This window comes from Rhinolophus hipposideros, assembly GCF_964194185.1.
Source record: "Rhinolophus hipposideros genome assembly, chromosome: 5".
Classification (NCBI taxonomy): Eukaryota; Metazoa; Chordata; class Mammalia; order Chiroptera; family Rhinolophidae; genus Rhinolophus; species Rhinolophus hipposideros.
In genome coordinates, this window is record NC_138051.1 from 5,645,213 (window position 1) to 5,662,895 (window position 17,683).

At 37.6% G+C, this 17,683-nt stretch overlaps 1 protein-coding gene across 4 annotated transcripts in view; it reads right to left on the reverse strand.

Moving 5' to 3' along the window:
- Positions 1 to 17,683, reverse strand: part of LRRC49 (leucine rich repeat containing 49) — a 136,163-nt gene that overhangs the window by 73,717 nt on the left and 44,763 nt on the right. For 3 of the 4 annotated variants that reach the window (XM_081050343.1, XM_081050342.1, XM_081050344.1), the window contains one exon: positions 17,094 to 17,155. In XM_081050343.1, coding sequence (XP_080906469.1) covers positions 17,094 to 17,155 — 62 coding nt within the window. Of the gene's footprint in view, positions 1 to 17,093; positions 17,156 to 17,263; positions 17,387 to 17,683 lie in introns of those variants that run through there. The other variant, XM_081050345.1, reaches the window with a different exon arrangement.

Sequence of the window (17,683 nt, forward strand, 5' to 3'; positions counted from 1 at the left end):
ACCCGGAACAAAATCTGTGCTCAACTGTAGTATCTTTCATTAGCCAGAATTCCTGATTTAATTAAGTCTTTCCTCAAGCTCTTCAGTAAAGATTAGAATAAATTGAATCACAGTTTTTGAAGGCATTTCTATAGAGAGATAAAGTAATAAAGACAAGACATCGAGTTTTCTGGACAAATAACCTGACAGGGAAGTGGAATATAAAGAATCTAAAGAACAGATTTTCAGCCCACTTGTAAACTTTATTTTAAATAGCAGGAAGGCTTTTGACAGAAACTGTACATTTAACAATTTAAGATTAGCTTAAATCACTGGCTCTTAGATACAGGAATACGGACAGTATTGTTAACTTAAAGGAAATTCATTCACATCCTTTAAGTACCAGATAGCTAGATGGCAAAAATGATATATGACATGATCATTTGGAAATTCGTGAAAGGAACTTGCAATCTTGGCTCTGACAGTATCAGACTCACTCTCCCAATAGAAACAACTATGTAACTGGACAAAACATATGAACAAGCACTTCCCAGACAGCATAGGGCTGTGATCCCCGGTTAAGAGAAACACATGGGAGCTGCACTCATCTAGGCTTTCTGCCGGGAGGCACTCTCCAGATCACAGCACAGGGACGTGAAGTCAAAAAAAGAACAGGGGTCTCACCAGGCCGGTGAAGCAAAGGACGGACTTAGGGTCTGTTGCTGGAATGTGGAAGGAGGGGGTAGTGGAGAAGGGGAGCTGTGGAGAGGAGAAACTAGAAAGCTGCACATGGGTCTCTTTAAGTATTTGGCTGAATATTAGGATGCAGCAACACAGGAAACCCAGCAAAATATAACTGCTGAGGGGCCATGCAATAAAGAGTATCAACAGGCCACACAAAGCGGGGAGACACTGGAGTTCCAACTAGACACAGTGAAGAGACTTCACTGAACACTCAGGTTATATAGCTGAGGCCTCAGAAGGTTATCCCTGAGGTGTAGGTCTGCCCTAAGTGGGCAAACAATGTGAAGATGTTCATGTTTCTGCATGATCAAAGCTTTCAAAGCAAAAAAAAAAAAAAAAAAAAAAAATGGCACCTGGATTAAACGGGGATTGTATAGATCCAGATTTCTGGAATGATATAGAAATTTATCTCCAAGATCTATATGTTTACATGTCAAAAGGTAATAAAACTTGGAGCCATTTGTTTACATTCCAAAAGTAATTTTCTCTCTCTCTCTCTCTCTCTCTCTGTCTCTGTCTCTCTCTCTCTCCCCCCCCTTTTCACTTTCCCTCCCTCCCTTCTCTAGAGGGGAAGAGGTACAGCTGTGCAAGCAGCTCCTTTATTATTAGCTCCAAGATTAATAATTCTAGGTGTGTCTCATGTGCTAGATGCCGCCATCCCATACGTGTAGATAACATCTGCCCACATCTTTTAACTCCCTGGGGAAAATGGAACATGGAAAACCAATGCAAGACATTCTGTAGATAAATAGTCAGATCCAGAAATCTGGTGTTTACTGTCAGGATAAAATAAATACAGATATAAAAACTTACTACTCTACTTATAGAATAAGCATTACTTTAGACCTACCCTAAAAACAAAACAACCTAAAAAAATAAGCCTCGGGGTGGCCGGTTAGCTCAGTTGGTTAGAGCGTGGTGCTAATAACACCAAGGTTGCCGGTTTGATCCCTGCATGGGCCACTGTGAGGGGTACCCTCAAAAAAATAAAAAAATAAGCCTCAACAGAATCAATACCTGCTTCTCCAGTTAACTACCTTACAGAATAAAACTCAACAGTTTCCAAATTAAGACAACAAATCCCAATTCTCATCAACATAATGCCTACAATGCCCAAAATGCAATAAAAAATTGACAGTCAAGTGAAGCAAGAAAATGTAATATGAAAGAGAAAAGAAAAAACCAATAGAAATGGTCCCAGAGATGACATGGACATTGGTGAAAATCGGGCCGATATTTTTGCTCAAGTAGAGGGCTATCTTATCTTGCCATCATGCTTCAGAAACTACCTGAAGCCAAGTGTCAAGTTTTTCTCCAAGATGCAACTTTGAATCTTCTCAAATGTGCAAAAAGTTCCCACTGAAATCTCCAGTCATTGAAGAGAGGCTTTGCTCTGGAAGCTCTTGACAAAACATATGAACAGGTGTTACTAATAATCCAACTCTACCATAAAAGAATCTTAATTTGGCTTTCTTGTCTTACCTGCTTTTTAGCAGTTTATATACCAAGGGGCAGCCCTGATGCATTAGCTGCAAACTGTATCCTCAGACAACTAAATAACATGTTGAGTCGGACTGTTAAGAATTATCTATGAATACTATGAAAAACATCAGCTTTAAATTTTGGCTTTATTTATTAATTAATAAAAACAGTAATAATTACGTGCTTACATGTGCCAGACGTGACAGATTCTACGATGTAAGTCAAATATGGCCTAACTGGACATGTATGAAAACAGATACTCTAGTACTCTAAGAGATATTATAAAGGTCTTAGAAAAGGAAAAATATTCTACTTGTTTGGGGTTCAGATTGAATCACAAAGGATGAACAAAAGTTCCTCTAGGGAGCAAACCTGAAAGTTCTACAGGTAGAAGTACACATTTGGGGTTGGGGCGTGATTGATTTGGAGCTTGTTTTTTTCCTGATACTAACTGAACAATTTGTTCAGTTCTTTCAATATATGTTCATTTACCTTTGTTTTAAATGTTTATATTCAAATGCTTATGTAGTGGGGATTTTTATTGTAAACTACTTCAAACCCCTTTTGGAAATATTTCTATAATGTAAGTACAAGGAATAGCAGTAGAGGACGCTATTTAAATACCTTAATTTCTATATGTATTTTGGGTTTAATCACTTATACCTTAAGTTTGTTTCTGAATATACTTTGGATTTCCTTGCATTTGTAAAACACACACACAAAAAGGAAATCATAAAACACATACTGATCTCCATTTATCATACTTGCTTGTTTCTGAACCTAGAAACAACCACACCCAATACAATATGCAGTCAAGAGTAATTTTAAGAGTCAAAATTTCTCTTAGTACTAGAATGACAGGAAATCCTCACGTATCAATAATCACCCTAAATGTAAATGGACTGAACTCACCAATAAAAAGGCACAGAGTAGCAGATTGGATCAAAAAACTAAACCCAACCATATGCTGTCTCCAAGAGACACATCTCAGCTACAAGGACAAGCATAGACTCAAAGTGAAAGGGTGGAAACTGGCACTCCAAGCAAATGGTACCCAGAGAAAATCAGGTGTAGCCATAATGATATCAGATGAAACAGACTTCAGGGTGAAAAAGATAACAAGAGACAAAGATGGACATTTCATAATGGTAAAGGGGACTATACAACAAGAAGACATAACAGTCATCAATATTTATGCCCCCAATCAGGGAGCACCAAAATACACCAAGCAACTACTAACAGAACTAAAGGGAGAAATTGACCAAAACACAATTATACTAGGGGACTTAAATACATCATTGACAGCTATGGATAGATCATCCAAACAGAAAATAAATAACGAAATTGCAGCCCTAAATGACACATTAAATGAAATGGACATCATTGACATATATAGAGCACTTCATCCTAAAACATCAGATTATACATTCTTTTCGAGTGTACATGGAACATTCTCAAGGATAGACCATATATTGGGACATAAAAGCAGCCTCAGCAAATTTAAGAAGATTGAAATCATACCAAGCATATTCTCTGATCACAAGGCTTTGAAATTGGATATCAACTGCGAAAAGAAAGCAAAAAGAAACACAAATACATGGAGATTAAACAACATACTTTTAAAGAACGACTGGGTCAAAGAAGAAATTAGAGGAGAGATCAAAAGATATATAGAAACAAATGACAATGAAAATACATCCTACCAAAATTTTTGGGATGCGGCGAAAGCAGTTATAAGAGGGAAATTTATATCATTACAGGCCTATCTCAAGAAACAAGAAAAATCCCAAATAAACAACCTCATGTTACACCTCAAAGAACTAGAAAAAGAAGAACAAGTGAAACCCAAAGTCAGCAGAAGAAAGGAAATAACAAAAATCAGAGCAGAGCTAAATGAAATAGAGAACAAAAAGACAATAGAAAAAATTAATGTGACAAAGAGCTGGTTCTTTGAAAAAATTAATAAAATCGACAAACCCTTGGCTAGACTCACTAAGATAAAAAGAGAGAAGACACTAATTAACAAAATCAGAAATGAGAAAGGGGAAGTTATCACGGACACCACAGAAATACAAAGGATCATCCAAGAATACTATGAAGGACTATATGCCACCAAATTTAATAACCTAGAAGAAATGGACAAGTTCTTAGAAACATATAGCCTTCCAAGGCTGAACCATGAAGAACTGGAAAACCTAAACAGACCGATCACCAGTAAAGACATTGAATCAGTCATCCAAAACCTTCCCAAAAGCAAAAGTCCGGGACCAGATGGCTTCACTAGTGAATTCTACCAAACCTTCAAACAGGATCTAATACCAATCCTGCTCAAACTCTTCCAAAAAATTGAAGAAGAGTCAGTACTCCCTAACTCATTTTATGAGGCCAACATTACCCTGATACCAAAACCTGGTAAGGACAACACAAAAAAAGAAAACTACAGACCTATATCTCTGATGAATACTGATGCAAAAATCCTAAACAAAATTTTAGCAAATCGAATACAACAATGCATTAAAAAGATTATTCATCATGACCAAGTGGGGTTCATCCCCGGGGCACAAGGATGGTTCAACGTCCGCAAATCCATCAATGTGATACATCACATAAACAAAATAAAGGACAAAAATCATATGATTATATCAATTGATGCAGAAAAAGCATTTGACAAGATACAACATCCATTTATGATTAAAACACTTAATAAAATAGGTATAGAAGGAAGATACCTCAACATAATAAAGGCCATCTATGACAAGCCCTCAGCTAATCTCATAATTAATGGTGAAAAACTGAAGCCCTTTGCTCTACGTTCAGGAACACGACAGGGCTGTCCCCTATCACCTCTGCTTTTCAACATAGTCTTGGAAGTCCTTGCCAGAGCCATCAGGCAAGAGAAAGAAATAAAAGGCATCCAAATTGGGAATGAAGAAGTTAAAATATCACTCTTTGCAGATGATATGATGCTATATATAGAAAACCCTAAAGACTCCACCAAAAAGCTGTTAGAAACAATCAATGAATACAGTAAAGTTGCTGGCTACAAAATCAACGTACAAAAGTCCATTGCATTCCTATATACTAACAATGAAATCTCAGAAAAAGAAATACAAAAAACAATTCCCTTTGCAATTGCAGCAAAAAGAATAAAATACCTAGGAATAAATTTAACCAAGGATGTGAAGGATTTATATGCTGAAAACTATAAGACATTTTTGAAAGAAATTGAAGATGACACAAAGAAATGGAAGGACATTCCGTGCTCATGGCTTGGAAGAATCAACATAGTTAAAATGGCCATATTACCCAAAGCAATATACAGATTTAATGCAATCCCCATCAAAATCCCAATGGCATTTTTTAAAGAAATAGAACAAAAAATCATCAGATTTGTTTGGAACCACAAAAGACCCCGAATAGCCAAAGCAATCTTAAGAAAAAAGAACAGTGCTGGAGGTATCACACTGCCTGACTTTAGCTTATACTACAGGGCTACAATAATCAAAACAGCATGGTATTGGCGGAAAAACAGACACGTAGACCAATGGAATAGAATTGAGAACCCAGAAATAAAACCACATAAATATGGACAGATAATTTTTGACAAAGAAGCTAAAAACATACAATGGAGGAATGACAGCCTCTTCAATAAATGGTGCTGGCAGAATTGGATAGCCACGTGCAAAAGAATGAAACTGGACTGCTATCTGTCACCATGTACCAAAATTAATTCAAAATGGATCAAAGACTTAAGCATAAGACCTGACACAATAAACTGCATTGAAGAAAACATAGGTACTAAACTTATGGACCTTGGGTTCAAAGAGCATTTTATGAATTTGACTCCAAAGGCAATGGAAGTAAAAGATAAAATAAACAAATGGGACTATATGAAACTTAAAAGTTTCTGCACAGCAAAAGAAACCATCGACAAAATAAAGAGGGTACCGACTGAATGGGAGAAGATTTTTGCAAATAGTTCCTCCGATAAGGGTCTAATATCCAAAATATACAAGGAACTCATGAAACTCAACAACAAAAAAACGAACAACCCAATTGAAAAATGGGCAGAGGACCTAAAGAGACATTTCTCTAAAGAGGACTTCCAAATGGCAAATAGACATATGAAAAAATGCTCAACATCACTAATCATCAGAGAAATGCAAATAAAAACCACAATGAGATATCACCTCACCCCAGTCAGAATGGCTATCATCAACAAGACAAATAGCAACAAGTGTTGGAGAGGCTGTGGAGAAAAAGGAACCCTCATACACTGTTGGTGGGAATGCAGACTGGTGCAGCCGCTATGGAAGGCAGTGTGGAGGTTCCTCAAGAAATTACGAATAGAATTACCATATGACCCAGCAATCGCTCTCCTGGGTATCTACCCCAAAAATATAAAAGCATTTCTCTATAGAGACACGTGTACTCCAATGTTCATTGCAGCTTTGTTTACGGTGGCCAAGACATGGAAACAACCAAAATGTCCTTCGATAGATGAATGGATAAAGAAGTTGTGGTACATATACACAATGGAATACTATTCAGCGTTAAGGAAAGATGATATAGGAACATTTCTGACAACATGGATGGATCTTGAGAATATAATGCTAAGCGAAATAAGTCAGACAGAAAAAGCAGAGAACCCTATGATTTCACTGATATGTGGTATATAAACCAAAAACAAGACAAACAAATGAGAAACAAGAACTCATAGACACAGACATAGTTTAGTGGTTACCAGAGGGTAAGGGGGGTGGGGGGAGGGAGATGAGGGTAAGGGGGATCAAATATATGGTGATGGAAGGAGAACTGACTCTGGGTGGTGAACACACAATGGGATTTATTGATGATGTAATACGGAATTGTACACCTGAAATTATGTAATTTCATTAACAATTGTCACCCCAATAAATAAATTAAAAAAAAAAAAAAAAAAAAAAAATTTCTCTTAGTAACATGCAACAAAAGTTTTCTTGCAACTTCTAGAACCTTCAACATTAGCAAAACCTAAATGGGCTTTTATACACCAGTGCTTCTAAAAATGTCCATTCACTGCTGTGAATAGCTATCAGTCTCTCCACTAGGTATGTGTGAACCCATCTGAGACTAAGTGTGCAAGCAGCCTGCTCACAGGGCCTTAGTTTAATTTTAGTTCAAGAATCCTTCCTTTTATAAAAACTCACACATACAAATAAATTCCTTTAACACTAATGTAAATGAAACCTTATGATTGCAGTAAAAGTATCTGGAAAAAATTCTGGGATCCTTCATAATGTTATAAATAAAATCCATAGCAGTATTTGCATGTATTTTTGTACCTATAGAATGGATGCTTTAAACGACTATAGATGCTGAATAGAAAGAGGATAATAAAATAAGGCATGTAATAATAGCAAAAAGTAACTGCTGTCCAATAGATTTTTTCCTGCCTTCCTCTCCTTCAAAGGTAAAGCAAAAGGAACTAAAACAAACATGATAGAGGATCCCCAGTTTGCCCACTGCCTTGTACCCTTGCTCCCTTTTCTTTCTTTTTCACTATCTATCATGCCGTATGAATTCTGACTCTTCAATAAACCACAGAGCTTGAAAAAACAGTCCTCAGAGAATACCATTCTGATGTTTATTGAGTCCTGAAGCAAGAGGAATGAAAAAGGAACAACCCCCAACAGCTACTGCAGGTTAAAGTGGAAAACTGCCTGTGGTAAAACCACCAGGTCCCATATTCAGTTTTCCCATATCCTGTAGAAGGTATGACAGGCTTCAACTGGACAGTCACCACCTGGTTTGCAGGGGCTCTCTGGCAACACGTTTGAATGAAGCCTTTGACCCCTATTTGTACTATTTAAATAATTTTCTCTTGGCAGTATCTTCTACATGCAACTTAGTAAATTACCTTTGAAGATATGAAGCAAATGTAATCTGTTCACTTTAGCTACCTTAAAGCAAAAAGAATTATAGAATTTATAACCATACAAAATAGTATCAAGCTATAGAAAGCATATAAAGAAGTTGGTTTCTCTAATAAATAAATAAATAAATTAAAAGGCCAGATTGACTATGTATATTCTTACCAAAATATAAGAACTGGTATCATCATATTTGGCTAAAATACCATGGTAACATGTCAGAAAGTTATATTAACCTATCAACATTTTCATGTTAACAACCTAATGAAAGCTTTAGAAAGTTTTTATTGTTGTCATAATATATATACATATATTTATATAGAGAGAAAATATTTAAACTATTCAAATTCAAATGAAAGTATAACAATGTCTTTTTGCATTGTCTTTAAATAATGAATGTTAATGTTTGCAAAACTATCTGGCAACTTATATTGCTCAAATCAACATTTCAAAACAACAACTGAAATAATGCCTCTGATTTAAAAATATTTCATGAAAAAGTAACTTATTTGGAAGAAAATCTTGAGAATTACTAGAATACACGACAAGTGAAGTACTTGAAGAAATGATTATATTTTAAGAAATACATTTTTACCTATATGTTTATTAGAATGAAATGTAATGTGATCAAATATGTAATCACTAAGTAAAAACAGTATTTTGGTAACAAAAAAAAAGAAAAAGAAGTTGGTTTCTAATGCTCACTTATCTACAGCACATCAATAATAGAATGTTGTGATTTCAAAGTTCTACTGTGTGGATGGCAGTAATGCTAGTTCCCTTAAAACAGAAGAAAATCTCCAACATGTCTTCAATGATACTGCCACTAACAAAAGTACAAGGTAGCATTACGGTCATATCCCATCTCTGTAGTCAGTAATCTGTCTAGCATGTGATCAACAAATATTTAAGACTAACAGAAATAAAAAATCATTTTGAGTACAACACAAAAATAAAACAATAGTCAAAGAAAATTAACTAAGCTAAGTGTAATCCTTAGCATAGTGCAGAAAAATTCAAATAAGCCTTTATATTAGAATGCAAAGTATTACAAACAGCACAGTCATCTAACAAACTGAATGTCCTAAAAATGAAGAAAATGAAGTTGGTCCGTTTTTGACATTTTAATATTTTATAACATTTTAGAATAATTTCTACTTTGATCTCTAAAAGGAAAAGTTGCCTATAATAAAGTAATATTTAAATAAGGTATACAATGGAAGATTATATAACATTGTTTCATTTTAATTTTATATTAGTACAAATTTTACGTTTTCAGTAAAATAAGTTTAGATCCAATAATTGTATCAACTCTGAGCATGATGAAACAAATTTATCTTACCTCAAAGTCTACTTGTCTGAGGTGGTAAAATAAATCTGAAATGAATTTACTGGCACATAGTTGTGGGCATATCTTTTTGCCTATTTTCCTTCTAAAAGAATTCAAGAGCTGCAGCCAGGCTTGACCTTCAAGTACTAACGAGCTCTGCCTTAGCATACTCGGGGTTTTGATCATGGCCCAGGAGGAAAACAGCAATAAATGGGATGGGGGGGGAAGCCCTTATTTTTAAAACTTGTTTCCCTTGGCCCTCTTTAGATGGCGAATGTCACATTTTAAAAATGCAGTTGAATGTTTGAAGGTGACTCACACGTCAGCAGTGAGGCAAACACTGCAAGAGGAGTTAAGAAGCTAAATGGGTACTGATAATGGAATTTCCTCAACAGGTATGTGTATCATTTCTTAAATTCAAAACTTTTCTTAGTAGGTAGTCAGAAAAGATCTATCAATAGTTGATTGCCTCTGGATTATTCAGTTCATAGGAAGATTCAGGTATTGTTTGTTATCTATCAGCTTGAGCCACAAAGGAAAAAAAAAAAGTAAAGGCATTTTAATAGTTTGCTGAATACCAGATTAAAGGAAAGTCAATTTCCTTCCAGCCGAAAGGACCTAAGCGACACTTCCAACACTCGGAAGTGCAAGAGTAAAGCCCTATATGTCAACTATAGGGACACTTTATGTAACAACCTGAGTTCACAACAAACAATAATCCATTCTGAAGGTCAGTAAAATCATTTCTTCCTTGAAATATCCACTAGTACTAGAAGAGACAGCTGCAGGGCAATCTGAGTTTCTCTGCTTTTTTCTAACTAGAAATAGGTTCCTCTCTGGATATGCTTCATACAGGATGACTTATCAAGTTGAAGTATAGCTGGAGAAAAATGTAAAGAGAACGACTTTCTGACAAAGGTAAAGTTATGAGCCATTTTCAGTAAAATTTTGAAAATAGCCTGGCGGATAATCTTGCCCTGTGATGAAGGAAAAGTCAAACCCCAAAGCTTGCAGTGCAGTGACCTTTAGTCGTCCTATAAATACTAAAGAGGTCAGTAGAGAACTTGTAACAGCATTCCTTCCTCAAAAACGAAAATGGAAACCTACTTTAAAATTTTCAATGACATCATAAAGAGAAAGCAGAGTCCAAAAAGCATTGTCTTACTAAGAGAAGGGAGGAGATATGAGAAATCCACACTCACAGGCAGGAGTATTTTATTCCTGACGTTGTTCTGAATTTCCAGTGCATGGAGATAATAAAAAGGAAAATTATTTTTAGGCAGGTTTATTATTGTTTTTAAATGCCCTCCAGACAAATGGAGCTCCTTATTGCCTGTAGGGTACACCATGCCATGACCCTACCTTTGACATACCACAATAACAGGAAGATTTCGTTTCTATAGATTTTTATTGCATCTAGAAGTTCTGAGCAAGATCCTTACTGACAAATCAATAGATTGAGCCGGAAGCCAGAAACAACAGCCAAGAGAATTTTGATTGCTTAAGCCTTTGAACCTCACATGTCCAGGCATTAAGCATAGTCCAAATCGTTTAGTAATGACACAAAGACCCACCAAAACAAGTTCTTAGACCACATAGAAAAATCTTGCTATTTGAGGGACTAAACTATTCTTGAAAATGTTGTTGCCACACTAGTAAGATTTTTACCAAGAGCATATGCATGCTAGATGCTGGAGAGACTGTAGTGAGCAAAACAGACATACCTCTCTGCCATTGTCTAGTTTACAGTCTAGCAGGGACAACAATTTAAAATGAAAGTAATAAACTATGAATGCTGCAGAAATAGTGGAAATACAGGAGGCTATAAAAGCATGTAGCAAGACCCCATAGTATTTCTCAAACTTTTTAAACCCAATCCATAGTGAGAAATATATTTACATGGTAACCCAGTTCCCACATATCTGCCGTAAAATAATCCACACAAATGTATGCAGAGACACACCCATGTATAATTAAAACTGGAAAATTTTCATGAAACAATATTCACCATTGCGATACGTGACAAATTCCAATCTTTTCTATTCTGTTTTTATTCTTCCAGTCTTGAACCACTACATTGATTTTAGGATTTGACTTGAAATCTGAAAAGTACAGACCAGTGGTATTTTTAAGTGGGCTGCATCACTTGCCAAAGATACAAATTCCTGAACTCCACCTAAAACGACTAAACTAGAGTCCATGAAAGATAGGTCCCAGAAAGCTGCATTTTAGCAGATTGATTCCTAGGCATATTAAAGTTTGGGAACCCTCGATGTCATTTAATCTGAGATCTAAAGGAAGTTCAGGAGTTATTTGGACAGAGAAAGGATAGAAAAATATTTTTCCCAGAAGTCATGGTGGATACAAAGACCGAGTGCATAGGGGGAGGGTGCTGTGTTTAAGGAGGCGCAGTGGGGCTGGAGCCTAGGGCATGATGGGATGGCACGAGGAGAGAGGGGCACAGCTCATTCTGCAAGCTCCCTCTTCTACTCTGTCCCACACCACCTCAAGAATAAAACGTGAGTATTCAACCTTAAAAAGGAAGGAAATCTTTACACATGCTACAACATGGATGAACTCTGAGGCATTATGCTAAGGGAAACGAGCCTGTCACAAAAACGATAAATACCGTGTGATTATACCTGTGTGAATTACCTAGAGTCGTCAAAATCATAGAGACAGAAAGTACAATGGTACTTGCTGGGGAATCGGGGGAGGGAGGAATGGACAGTTGTTGCTTATTGGGTATAGAGTTGCCGTTTTTTAAGATGAAAAGAGTTGTGGAGATTGGCTGCACAATAACGTGAATGCACTTAACACTACTGTATAGAATACATAAAAATGGTTAAGATGGTACCTGTATATGTACTTTACCACAATTTTGAAAAGAGGAATACAGGAGACCAAGAGTCCTGAGCTGATATTTGACCTTGACTAGTCTTTGATTCTTTTCCCAATGACACTAAACTCCCCTTAGTTCTAGAAGCAATAGCAACCATTCCCTTTTAGGCAATCAAGGCACTAGAATTATAAATCCTTTTTTCTTCTGTTTTTTATTTGTTTGTTTTTTTAAAGCTTATAAAAACTTTCTACATTTGGAGAGTGAAAGATGAGAGAGAATGGAGAGAAAAGTCAATTACAATTTAACCTGTAACTGCAACTGTCTCAGTGGAAAAGAGATGAAATTGACGCAACATTCCAGGTTTGGCTACAGATCACAAACTATCTTCTGAGGGTAGCAAATACTTATTCCTGACAAATATTTTTGTTTAGAAAACTTTTCCTTGTGAAGGGGAATTTGACATAAAACAGTAATCTCTAATTTAACAGATACTCTCATTTTGGGGTGCCATAACTCAATGGTTCCCACATCTAGCATCGAATTGCACATCAGAATCTCCTGAGGAACCTGAAAAAAGTCATTCTTGGCCCCACTCCAAATCTACTGAAGCAGATTAGCCAGCAGTGAGCCAGTGACTATGTATTTTCAAAGCTTCCAAGGACATCTTTATATGTAACCTGCTTGGAGAAATCACTCAAAAGAGGGACAGTTATGAGAATGGCTGCCTGACACATGCTCTAACCTCTCTCCACCCTCTCAAAATCTCTTTGAAACGACAACATAAAAGCATGAAATATCCACTGCAGTACTAAAAAACCAGGATGAGTTCCATCAGCAGACCAGAACACTAAGGAATTTCTGGAAGATATAAAGCAGATGGAATCAGTAAAACCCCAAATTGCTGAAGAGCTTTAAATGAACAGGATTATTACATTGGAAGTTAGTAAGTATTGCCAGCAGAGCCTCAGAATATCCGCTAGATCAGAGGCAGCAAATGTTGGCAGCGATCTAGGTCAGCTGTCCAGTAATGAAGGAAGGCTTTGGTAATGATCTGCCAGCCTCTCACTCTCAGGGTGGCTAACTCCTGAGCTGTCCCTAGATTGAAAGTGATGAGAGAAGGTCAGCACCCTAGGTAAGGTCTGGTGGCCAGGATGAAAAAGGAGCCCCCGTTCCCAGGAGGCAGGTTTCTTGTGCACATCCCAAAGGGAAGTCAACCCCCTCCTACCCCGCCTACATCTTCCACAGACAGAGATCCTGTACAATTTGCCTTCACAGTGATTTTTTTAAAACTTGTTTTGAGGAAACAACTCCATCTAGATTCATTTATAAATATGAACTACCATCCAAAACCACAGAAATAAAGAAACAAAGAAAGAAAGAACATTTTTGTTTGTTTCTTTTGTTTAGAGAACAAATACAGGTATGAACTCCAAGGGCAAAAAGGAAATTCTAGAAATCAAATGAAACTTTATCTCATTCATAAAATAAGATTAAACCATTAGGAAAATACATACAACCAGAACTACTTGGAAATTGAGATCGTGAGAGCCAAGAAAAACAAAACAAATCTTAACCAGAAAGACAGCACTCTAGAAGAAGAGGTGACCAGTGCAAGCAACATGTCTGAAGAATGAATTAGTTTTAACCAAGCCCCTTGATTAACCACAGGATATTCCTTTTAAGGTGATCATCGTAAAATGGACTATGGTGGACCTCTCCGGCATTGTGTGGGCTGGAGGAAGGCCCAGGGTTAATGTGGGGTTGGGGGGCGGGGGGATCTCACTGCAGGTGCCCAGAGGGTGACCCGGGGAGTCCACCCTGAGCCCTGTCCATCAATTTGCCCAGGCTGTACCCTCTACCACTAGTGTCCCAGTCCCCTTCATTCCCTAAGCCCTGCTCTGCACTTAGAACTCAGTGCAGGTACCATCTCCCTCTGAGAAGTCTCCCTTCACACCTAGGCTGAGTTACATTGGCTACTATCCCTGCATATCACCACAGCCAAGATTCATTCACTGAGTTATAATCACCCATTTGTGCTTCTGTCTTCCTCACACTCTGAGGGATATTTTAACCAGAAGCACTGGTTCTATTCAGATACACAGACATGGATATTTGTCATTCATTCTCTAACTATATCTCGCATGCCTACTGGTAGAACTTAAGTGCACTGGTTCTATCTGCAGGAAAACTTACAAAAAGGGTTCTGTCTACCACAAAGGGTTCTGCTCACCACTAAATATAGGTACCCATTCAACCCATGTAGTCGTTCTCTGAATTCAATAGGGTGCCATCACATTTTGGAAATTTCTGAATTTCTACTAGGTACCGAACTGTCCATGTAAATGGATTTCTAGGAATCCAATAACTTGGTTAAAACCTAGAGGTCCTACTAGGTAACAGTCAGTGCATTTGTCTCCCCCAAATGGATACAGAGTTAAATATTTTCACTGCTGAATTCTATCTGAGAGCTTTCCAGAAGGAGTCCTAAAAGGTACTGACTTTCAGCTTTACACTGCCCTTTCTATTCTTCTTGGGCCCTGTGACCCCTGAGCCACGGAACTGTAACACCGGGCAACTCTGTTATGCCAGGACTACAGCAGGGAACCCGGGCCCTGAAAAGGTACTGTACTTATCATTACAGATCATCCAATGGCCCAGCTCTCCGAAATATTTGTGTCTTGACTAAAGTTTACAGAAATGTTTTCAAGGGTTGCACGCTCCAGTTTTCCCCCTCAGACCCAATATATTCTCTATACTGTCTCCTGGACCGCGTGCACTGATGACAAAGAGCAGGAAACATACTTCGCCTCAAAAGCATATCAGCTGAGAGCACTAGAGGAAGGTAAAGGGCTAAGCCCGTGTAGAAACACAGAATGCAATTAGAAAAGGAAGGCCCTGAAATTGTTGACTCACTTCTCTGGCGATTTCTTGCAGAATCATGCTGTCTAAAGGAAGTTATCAATATTAATCCCATTAATGATATCTTTATTTTGCTGAATGAGTGAAAATCCTTTACAGATTGGAAGAAAATTCCCTAAACACACGCAATTAAAATGGATTCCCTGCAGAGCTAGCGCTACCCAGCAAGGGCTCGCCGCCCAAACACACAGAAGCCAATCCTAGGGCAGCCGCTTTTGACAAAAGAAAAGACTTTACTTGAGAGTTGGCTGACAAGGAGACAGGACACAAGACTCAGATCTGTCTCCCTGATTTAGGGTTCAGGGCAGGTTTAAGGGTTTCAGTACCAGATATCCCTGGAAAACAGACCCTTGGCTTCTAAAAGGTTCTGGTGTTCGGGTCTGGTCCTTTGGTTCCATGGGTGGGGAGCAGTTAAGGAAGGGTTCGCAAGTGTCACTTGTAAACTTTGGTTCTGGGTCTTGTTAGAAACAGGATAGGACCAGTTTGAGCTAGTTCTGCGGTTACACCAGGAGTCCAGAAGCTCAGGTGTCCTGGGGACCTGGGACCATTGTAATCCCTACACCCAAATTTATATCTCTCTTTAAATTACTCCCCATAAACAAGACAAGCAGCAAAAGTAGTGAGTTCCACCTCCAGTTGGGAGAATCCACGGGTTTGCAGCACCTTAAACCACTAATATTGTGAGACATGAGAAACGACATACTGTGAGAATGAGAAACTATCCTCTGAAAACAGTTGGTCTTTAGGTAGATATTCCCTAAAGAAAACTGAGTGTCCCTTCCAGTGCCATTGAAAATAAAGCCTACCTCCCCAACAAGACAGAAAGGCAGCTGGAAGAGCATTCAACATAAATGGAAAAGAAGATTAAAGTCTTTCAGAAAATTTTAATATTTTTTCCAGAGAAGAGAAAAAACGAGAAAGATTAAGAATATTTTCTTTGAAATAATACGTATTTGTGAAGTTCACCATCTGGATTTAATCTCTAACTTTTAGAAGTATAGTACAGGGTACAGGGTGAACACTTAGGTCGGATGGAGGAGGAAAAGGATGGCAACAGAAAATGCACAAAAACTAAACTAGATTTTTACAATCAGAAGCACCGACCCAGAGGTCAGGAAGAGATGTGCTCTAAACTCTTTTAGACTTAATTTTTACCCTCTTCTAAAAGCAGATTCAAAGAACATCCTTGAAGTGAAACTAAAGCACAGAGTGTTGGTTATCAAGCCTAATTCTGACTGACTGGCTGGGGGAAGGAGGAGGAGAGAATTAGGAAGGAGCGGAGAGAGGTCCTTACACGTTGAAAAGTCTGCTGGTCTCAGCTCCACATTTCAGTACTGTTATTGACACTTTGTCACAATATAAAGGATCATGTGTTTCAAAAATTTGGAAAACAAAACTTACACATTTATGTATTTGAATATACAGTCTCTTAGCAGCATTAGTTCTAAGTAAGGATACCAAGTTAGAAGTTATGGCCTAATTAGCAATTTGCTCTAACAAATCTATTTGCTATATCAAAACTGCTTAGCAGCTATACAGATTTAGATGCTAATTTATGAAAGAAATTCAACTGACGAGTGCAGTAAGTGTCAAATGAAGGACAGCAAAATATATGTTGTTGAAATTTCCACCTTTTACAAGAGAGCAACTCTGAAGTATAATCAAATAAAAAGCACATGTTATACTAATTTCATCATTAGAGGCAATGATATACACCAGAGCTTTGTTTTTCCACAAAGAACTTGCCATAGCTAGCCCTCTCATTTTCCAGTTTCAAATCTCACATGCCAGTAAACTCTCCAAGGTACTTATCATCTTAATTTAAAGCACTAGGACCCACACAATCAAGTTATTAATAAATGACAAGTTGGGAGTTTCCACTTACTTAGATATATTGTTGAAGCTGAGAAACAGACGTTGGAGGCAGGGCAAATTATCCACATCTCTCTAGAAGGAAACAGAAAGCAAAAATTTATCAGCTGAAAGAAAAAGAAATGTTACAAACGTCTTCTTGCTCAGCTGTTGAAATATATAGTCATTTCTATTTACTGCAACCTTGCTAGACCATTGATTTCTACTGGACACTGAGCTCCATTCTTCTCCACTGCAGATTAAATGGGAGGGTTTCAGTACATCCGCAGAACAAGCTGCACCACTCACAAGGTAAAAAGCACGGAAGAGAACAGGGAGAGATGCTGCTGCTAGCCTCTTTAAGCATGCTTTTGGGAAAGAAGCCAAAATGCTACTTCAGCATTTCAACTGTAGCACAAATATAGTATGATCAAACATTTGTTAAAAATCACTTTTAAAAGGAAGCCATTCAAATACTTTAAATTTTAAATTTATGCAATTAGCTTTCCAAACAGTACTGAGAATTTGTCGTGCCCGTGAGTGAGTGTGCGTGTGGGGGGGTTGTGTGTGTGTGTGTGGATTGTGTGTGTGTGTGAGTGTGTGAGTGTGTGTGTGTGTGTGTGT